We start from the raw sequence: 8,291 nt of genomic DNA on the forward strand, positions 1-8,291 counted from the left end.
TCCCAGGGGATGCAGCCCCCACTGCGGTCCCTGCTTCTGGATGCCCTGGGAATGCCCCAGACCCCTAAGCATGGGAGCAGGGGTCCCATATGTGCCAGCCTCTCTGTGCTGACGTGCACAGCGTCACCTTGCCAGTCCTGCCGTGCCTGGGCAGCCGAGGGGTTAAAGCTGCCTCTCCTTGCAGGCACCTTCCTCCTCCTCCTGCTCCTTCCTCCCTTCCTCTCTGGGTGCTCCTGGCTTTTCCCCGCTTTGCTTCCTGCCGTGTTTGCAGAGGGCAGCGCGCGCTCCCCGTGCCTCGTCGCTGACGCCGCGCGCTGCCGTCCCGCAGGGTGCCCCGCGCGTCCCCCGCTCCCRCGCACCATGGCGTCCCGCATCGGGCTCCGCATGGAGCTCATGAAGCAGCAGGCGCAGCAGGAGGCCGAGCGGGAGCGTGTGCAGCAGCAGATGATGGTGAACTACATGCAGCAGCAGCGCATGCCCGCGGCGCCCAGCCCAGCCATCAACACCCCTGTCCACTACCAGTCCCCACCGCCCGTGCCCGGAGAGGTGCTCAAGGTAGGGTCCGGGGGGGTCCGGAGGGTCCGGGTGCTGAGGAGGTGGTAGCAGGGTCCCTGACGGCTTCTGTCTGGGATGGGGAATGCAGGTTCAGTCCTACCTGGAGAACCCCACCAGTTACCACCTGCAGAAGTCGCGGGACAAGAAGGTCCAGGCCTATCTCTCGGAGACCTACGGGAACAAGTTCGCCGCTCACGTCAGCCCCGCCAGCCACTCCCCGAAGCCGCCGCCGGCCGCCTCGCCRGGCGTCCGTCCGGGCCATGTGCTGTCCTCGTCGGCAGGCAACAGCGCGCCCAACAGCCCCATGGCCATGCTCAACATCGGCTCCAACCCGGAGCAGGAGGTAAGGAGGGCGGCACTGCCAGCGCCGCCGGCCCGGTGCCCGGCTGGGCGCCCGCCTGAGCCCGGCTTTTCCCTCGCAGCTGGGTGAGGTCATCGATGACATCATGCGTCTGGATGACGTCCTGGGCTACATGAACCCCGAGGTGCACATGGCCACCACGGTGAGTCTCGGCACTGGGAAGGCACCCGTTGCCGATGTGTGTGCAAAGCTGCTTGGATGCCCTCCACCTCCCGAGCCATCCGGGAGGCCGGGGACCATTACCGGCAGAAGCCTAAGCCAGGGATGGACAGGGAAGAGTCGCACGGATGCGGGGCTGGGAAGATGGAGAAGTTTCCCTTTCCGCCTGCAAACTGCAAGAGCCAGTTCTTCAGCTTGTTGTGCTTTTTTAATGAGAGTTTGGAGTCCTTGCACAGAGCTGGAGGGATGGGAGAGGGGATAACGCTGCAGCTGTGGCGTGGCGGATTTTGGTCTCGGCAGCAGCAGCCTCTCCCAAAGCTCTGGGCCGGGCCGGACCCGTCCAAGTCAGCGCTGACTGTGGGAGCTGGTGCCGTGCAGTGGGATCCATCCTGCCAGGCCCTCCTTGGATGTGATTCATGTGCCCTATTTTAGATGCCAGTCGTGGGAGGGGATCCCTTTGAAGTCCTGTTTTCTTTGCTACCCTGATTATAGCTATTTTAAGGCCTGGCAAGACAAATTATACCTGTGTGCTCTCCTCACTCGCGTCCCGCAGGCCGAGGAGCTGGGGCCGAGCCCGGACCCGGCAGCAGCACCCGGCTCCTTCTCCCTATGGAGCTGACCCTCGTGTCCCTTTGCTTTGCAGCTGCCCGTGTCCAGCAGCCACATGAACGTATACAGCGGGGACCCGCAGGTGACTGCCTCCCTCGTGGGTGTCACCAGCAGCTCCTGCCCYGCCGAGCTCACGCAGAAGAGGGAGCTGACAGGTAGGTCCTCGTCCCCAGCGGGACCCCAGGGAGCTCCCAGCCTGGGGTGCTCTCCGTTGAGGTTGGGGGTCTCCGTTGCAGATGCTGAGAGCCGGGCCCTGGCCAAGGAGCGCCAGAAGAAAGACAATCACAACCTGAGTGAGTCCTGCTGCCTGCGCACCCCGTCCCACTTCCTCAGAGCCAGGGCTGCTTCCCAGGCTGGATCGCTCCGGGAATTCCACCCACAGCCCCCAGAGTGGCTCCCAGGCTGGAAAACATCTCTGCCAAGGGAGACATCCTGATATTCTTCCCATTAGCAGTGGGAGGAAGGTTGGAAGACCCTGTTGGGTTGGTGGATTGGGCTTCCTGGTCCAGAGTTTGCAGCTGGATGCAGCTGAGACCTGGAGAGCTCGATGCATGCTCCTCCCTGTTTTCTGCGGGGTGTCCTCAGATGTGACAAGCCGTATCTCCTGCATTTACACTCTGCCAGACCAGTGACCCTCGCAGGTCTTCTCTTGAAGTGCCCTGAGCCTGGTGGGGCTGGCGATGGGGCACAGCAGTGTCCCATGGCCTTGGGGGCTGGTGCAAAGGGAGCAGCAGTGGGGACGCAGGGTGACCCAGTGTCTGCAGCCCCCWTGCCCTCACTGCCTCCCCTCTCTTCTCGCCCTAGTCGAGAGGCGGCGGAGGTTTAACATCAACGACCGCATCAAGGAGCTGGGCATGCTGATCCCCAAGGCCAACGACCTGTACGTACCGCGGGGAGCCGGGAGAGCTGCAGGCTCTGGGGGTGCTAAACCTGCTCCCAGGGGGTGTTTGCTGAGGGGCTTTTTGGTGGAGCGGGCGCGAGGGTGCTCGGGAGAGGGAGACACCGATGCCTCCTGCACCCTGTGCCACAGGGACGTGCGCTGGAACAAAGGGACAATCCTGAAGGCCTCCGTGGACTACATCAAGAGGATGCAGAAGGACTTGCAGCGGTCGCGAGACCTGGAGAACCACTCCCGGCGCCTGGAAATGACGAACAAGCAGCTCCTGCTCCGCATCCAGGTGAGTTCCCCTGCGCTCTGCAGTCCTGCCCTGCCGGCCAAGGAGCTGCAGGCTCCTCGGGCTTCACAGGCATCTCATGGAGAGCATGGACAAGCTCACATCTCTCCAAAACCATCTCCGTATTGACCACAGCCTCACTGGGAAGACTGCTTCATGTCTACCACCCCTTAGCATCACCCTTGTGCCCTTGTGTCCACGGGTGGTGACACGCTGGCCGCGCTAAATCCTCGTGTGCTCTCTTGGCAGGAGCTGGAGATGCAGGCCCGGGTCCATGGGCTGCCCACGTCCTCGCCCTCGGGCGTCAACGTGGCCGAGCTGGCTCAGCAGGTGGTGAAGCAAGAAGCCAGCGGGGACGAGGGGACGATGGAGCCGCCGCTCCTGCCCCTGGACGCCGAGGCGCAGCCCCAGCCCACGCTGCCACCACCAGCCCAGTCTCCCTACCACCAGCTGGACTTTACCCACAGCCTGAGCTTCGACGACGGCCCCAGCGGCTTCCCGGACAGCCTGGAGCCCGGCCACAACCTCTCCTTCCCTTCCCTATCCAAGAAGGATCTGGACTTGATGCTGATGCAGGACACCATGCTACCCCTGGCTTCCGACCCYTTGTTCTCCGCCATGTCCCCGGAGGCCTCCAAGGCCAGCAGCCGCCGGAGCAGCTTTAGCATGGAGGACACAGACATGCTGTGACCAGGAGCCGCGCGGGCGCCGGGGGCGAGGACCCGAGATCAGTTAGTGGAGTTCCGGGGCGCTCTTCCCGCCCTGCCCGGGTGAGGAGCACTCCTGCCGAGCACTTTGCCAGGTCGGAGTGCGTCTTCTCTATGCAATGGGGATCTCGGTTCCACGCTTGCCGGGTACCGGAATGCCTTTTGCAAGCTTCTCGCCAGCAGCTCCAGCAGCATTGGACTGACTGCGGATTTCACAGCCTGGGAGCATGACCTCGGCTGCTTTGCCTTTCAGTGAGACCCTCCTGGATCCCCCGGCAGACCCAGGGCGAAGCTCGGGAGGAGCCTTAAAGCCCCTGGGAGCTGGGAGGAGAGCCGCGCGTTTTCCCCGGCTCGCTTCCCACCCGCATCCTCCTCCTGTAATCCCGGGCGCCCTCCAGCTCTTGCCAGGCTGGGGCTCTGGGCCTTGCAGACACGGTGCCACATCCCCGGTGGGATTTCTCCTTGGCTTTCGGGCACATTTGGGAAGGAGTGGTGCTGCTCGTCGCTGGAGCACCGGCGCTGGGGGTAGCAGGGCAGGAGGGGAAGGAAGGCTCAGTTAGGGCAAGTTAATTCCTGGAGCGCTGGAAATGTTTTCCGGGTAATCTATGTTTTCCGGGTAATCTAGGACTGCACCTGCAAATTCAGGACCTTCCAAAATGTTGGGTGTAAGGTGACCGATGGTGGGTCTGTTTGGATGAACCCCGGTCTTGGAGCAGTGCCCAGGTGAAAGCCTCAGTTTGCATCTCTGTCCTGCTTTGGCATCACAGGCAATTCCCCATCCCAGCCTTGTGGCTACAGGAGGCACCCAGGCTGGGATTTTCCCAAATGGATGAGGYGGGTGGAACTCCTGAGCACTCCTCCGGTGTCCCGGGGTTGTTCCAAATGAGCAACAGAATCACGCTGCACGGGGGCTTTTCTGACGTTGGTTTTCTTTCCTTCTGCATCCATCCCCTGGCCTCTGGAAATGAGCTCCACGAGGCCGGGGGTCTTGGAATGTCCTCGTGGAACAGCCCCGTGCCAGCGGCTGCCATCGGGGGGGACGCGGAGGCGGATTCGCAGGTCCGTGTGCTCCTGCCGGCCGTGGGAGCTGCCTCCCCTCCGACCCCGTGCCAATGGAGCAGCCTCTGCTCCCGACTCGGGCACTGCCGCGTCGCGCTGCGGCCCTGCGGCATTTCCGGGGTGGAAAACTGATGCTTGTGGAAAATGGAGAGCCGGCCCCTGCATGGGGGTGCCGAGGGCTTGACCCTCTGCCGGGTTGGGGAGGCTGCTCYGGGCCCGTGGCTCCCGGGGCTCGGGTCTGTCCCTGTCCCGCAGCTTGACCCGGTTTTGCCTCCGAGGCATCGATGGAGAGATGGGAGCGCAGCCGGGCGGGCAGCGCGGAGCAGAGCGTGGGGCCGGCCCGGCCGGGGGATCTGCTGCAAGTGGAAAGGGAAGGAGGGAGAGAGGGAAGGAAGGAAGGAGGGAGGGGAGGAAGGAAAGGAAGCAAAGGAAGGAAAGGAAGCAAAGGAAGCAAAGGAAGCAAAGGAAAGAAAGGAAGGAAAGGAAGGAAATGAAGGAAGGGCATCTTTAGAGAAGTCCTTGGGCTCCGGCTCCGTGGGCAGGTGCCCAGAGCTGCATCCCAGTGAGGCTGCATGGAGGGGACACTTGTGGCACCAGGAGCGGTGCTGGCAGGTTTGGGGCCATCTCCCCACGATGTCCCAGTCCCTGCGACCAGAAGGAACCCGGCCCAGGGAGGTGACAGGGCTGGCAGGGTGTACGGGTGGCACCAGTGGCTGTGACACTTGCAGGGCCCCGGCTGCCATCGGCGGCCGCTCAGCCCGAGCCGTGGCATCTTCCCAGGCTCTGAGTAAAAACAGTTGTGGATTACTATTTTTTTTAATCTTTTGGGTTTTTTTGTTTTGTTTTGTTTTTTTAATGCACTGTGCTCTGATTAAAAAATTTTACTACTGTTTTATAAACAAATGTATAAAAGAATGAACTGGAATGGAAGAAGAATCATTAAAATATATTTATTTACAACATCCCCAAGCGTCGCCCTGCGGCTTGTGCTTGTTCTCCTTGGGGCAGAAGGAGGCGTCTGGCGTTCCCAAGCGGAGGCTCCCGGTGCTCCCAGCATTTCTCATGGCATTTCTGAGTGGAGGCTTCCAGCATTCCCAAGCAGAGGGTCCTGGCGCTCCCGAGTGGAGGCTCCCAGCAGTCTTGAGCAGAGGCTCCCGGCATACCCAAGCGGAGGCTCCCAGCATTCCCGAGCGGAGGCTCCCGGCATTTCTGAGTGGAGGCTCCAGCATTCCTGAGTGGAGGCTCCAGCATTCCTGAGTGGAGGCTCCTGGTGCTCCCGAGCGGAGGCTCCCGGCATTCTTGAGCGGAGGCTCCTGGCGCTCCCGAGCGGAGGCTCCCAGCATTCCCGAGCGGAGGCTCCGGCATTCCAGAGCGGAGGCTCCCGGTGCTCCCAAGCGGAGGCTCCCAGCGCTCCCGAGCGGAGGCTGCAGCATTCCTGAGCGGAGGCTCCTGGCGCTCCCGAGCGGAGGCTCCCAGCGCTCCTGAGCGGAGGCTCCAGCATTCCCAAGCGGAGGCTCTGGCATTCCAGAGTGGAGGCTCCTGGCGCTCCCGAGCGGAGGCTCCCGGCATTCCCGAGTGGAGGCTCCTGGCGCTCCCGAGCGGAGGCTCCCAGCATTCCCGAGCGGAGGCTCCCGGCGCTCCCGAGCGGAGGCTCCGGCGAGGGCCAGCCGTGCGGCGCTGCCGGCCGCGTGCGGAGACGCGCCGTGGCAGAAGGTGGTGCTGTCGGCATGGCTGTCCCTGCGCTGCCGCCGCACCGAGCGCCCGCTCGCTGCGGCCTCGGAAACGGGGGGAAAAAACAGGGTTTTGGGGTCCCGTGGGGTCGCAACTGCTTTGCTCCATGGAAATGTTGGCACTCTTGGAGGAGAGCATCCCTTGGAGGAGAGCATCCCATGGGAAGGAGGTGCCAACACCCAGGCAAAGTGTGAGCCCAAGTGTGTCCTGCAAAGTGCCGCAGCTGATGGTGCTAATGTGGAGCAACCTGGGCCCTTAATTAGCAATAGCTAATTAAGGTGGAGGAGAGGGGTTACTGGGAGCTGGGCTGTGTTTCTACCTGTTGCTGGTTGATGCTGTTTGACGGGTGGGTGATGAAGCCTGTGGGGAAGGTGGCTGCGCTCCCGGCCACCCTGSCACCATCTGCTCCGTGCTGCGGGTGACAGGAATCCTCTGCCAGCTGGGATGCTCCGTTGGAAGCAAGGGGGTATGGAAGCACGGAGTCCCCATGGGGTGTCAGATACAACATGAGGGGATGTGCACAAAAAAATGCAAAAAAAATTGCCCTAAAATAGACTCCCTAGGCTGGAAAACCATGGGGGCTAATTGGGACTCCAGGGCAGGGGTAKGGACAGAAAGAGTAATTTCAGCAACTTAAAAAAAAAGTAGTTTCAGCCACTTGAAAAAGTCCTGATTTGATTTATCTAGGGAGTGTGAGCACTAAATAGAGAACAACGCCTCAAGTGTGAATTATTTCCTATATTAACACCGAGAAAAACTGATAGCCTTTTCATGTCAAGAGACCGGGGGGGCGGGCGGGCGGCATTGTGCGGCGCCGGCTTCGCTCCCGCCTTATCAGGCGCAGATCAAAATTTATTCCCAGGATGAGGCCCGCGGCCCGGCTGAGGCCCTGGAGATTTTTAAGGGCCTAATTAAGAAAACAGGATGAAAATGGCGAAATAAGAGGGCAATTTACTTCTTGCAGAATAGGGAGATCAAATCAACTTATGAGCAATTAATGTGCACAAGGAGAGAATAAAGGGATGCCGGGATATGGTAGAGGGCCTCATTTTAATGACATGCTCTGGTGTTGGCATAGAGGATTACTCTGAAGGTCAGATGTAGATTGAAATGACCTTGCAGATTCTTAACCCTCCTTCCAATTAATAGAACCAACTCAGAAATGCAAAAGCCTCCGGCTTGGAGAGCTGCCGTCCCTTTATGTTCAGAAGGAGGGGAAAAGGGACATTATAAAGGCGAGCGAGGACGAAAGGGGGTTTCCTTGGCTTGGAAAACAGCTGCTGGAGACGGGAGAGAAGGGCTCTTAATTACAGAGCGCGGGCTGCCCAGAGAAGGGGAAAAAAGGAGAGGAAAAAATAGAAAGCCGAGCGTGGCGGCTCCGAGCGGGCTATAAAAGGGGAGGGCTCCTCGGCGGCGTGCCGGGCTTGCTGCTTCCCGGGATTCTGCAGCGGCCCCGCTCGCGCGCGGCTCTGCGGGATGCTCTGGGGCTGGGCTGCGGGATCCCGGCGTCGCGRCGCTGCGGGCCCTTCAGGAGCTGCCGCTCCTGTCTCATCCCGGCTCCTGTTGCCTCCAGGGGGATCCGGGAATAGCGGGAGCTTTGTTGCTCCTCGCRAGGGGCTCCCTGCACGCGACTGGGAGAGCACCACTGGAGACCGGCCCGTGCCACTCCAGGAAACGCTTCCAAAGGGCAGGAGCGAGGCTGGTCCCTGCGCGAGCGCCTGGCTCCCAATGGGCAATTTGGCCTGTTTTTACCACTGGTGGTTTTTTAAAGCTCTGGCAATAGGGACCCGCTGGGACTTGCCGCAAGCCTGGAGCCCTGGCAGGCGGCGCCCTGCGGAGCCGGGAGCCGGGAGCACCTCGCCGGGATCGGCGCCGCGCGGCAGCTGGGATCGAGGCCGGAGCGCTCCGGGGTAGGAAGCGCCAGGGCAAGCGGCT

The 8,291-nt window shown here is 61.6% G+C and overlaps 1 protein-coding gene across 2 annotated transcripts; it reads left to right on the forward strand.

Annotated features, from left to right (window-relative positions):
* Positions 1 to 342: 342 nt before the first annotated feature.
* TFEB (transcription factor EB) lies at positions 343 to 4,813 on the forward strand. 2 transcript variants are annotated; one of them, XM_026053157.1, is made up of 9 exons: positions 361 to 555; positions 644 to 898; positions 978 to 1,058; positions 1,719 to 1,839; positions 1,921 to 1,977; positions 2,489 to 2,564; positions 2,715 to 2,862; positions 3,109 to 3,189; positions 3,265 to 4,813. In XM_026053157.1, the coding sequence occupies exons 1-9, from the start codon at positions 361 to 363 to the stop codon at positions 3,547 to 3,549; spliced, it is 1,299 nt and encodes a 432-aa protein (XP_025908942.1). In that variant the 3' UTR covers positions 3,550 to 4,813. The 2 variants fall into 2 exon arrangements, with proteins under 2 accessions (XP_025908943.1, XP_025908942.1); XM_026053158.1 differs by having other exon boundaries at positions 343 to 555; positions 3,109 to 4,813.
* Positions 4,814 to 8,291: the final 3,478 nt, after the last annotated feature.

This window comes from Nothoprocta perdicaria, unplaced genomic scaffold (assembly GCF_003342845.1).
Source record: "Nothoprocta perdicaria isolate Ctin4 unplaced genomic scaffold, notPer1 scaffold_97, whole genome shotgun sequence".
Taxonomy (NCBI): Eukaryota; Metazoa; Chordata; class Aves; order Tinamiformes; family Tinamidae; genus Nothoprocta; species Nothoprocta perdicaria.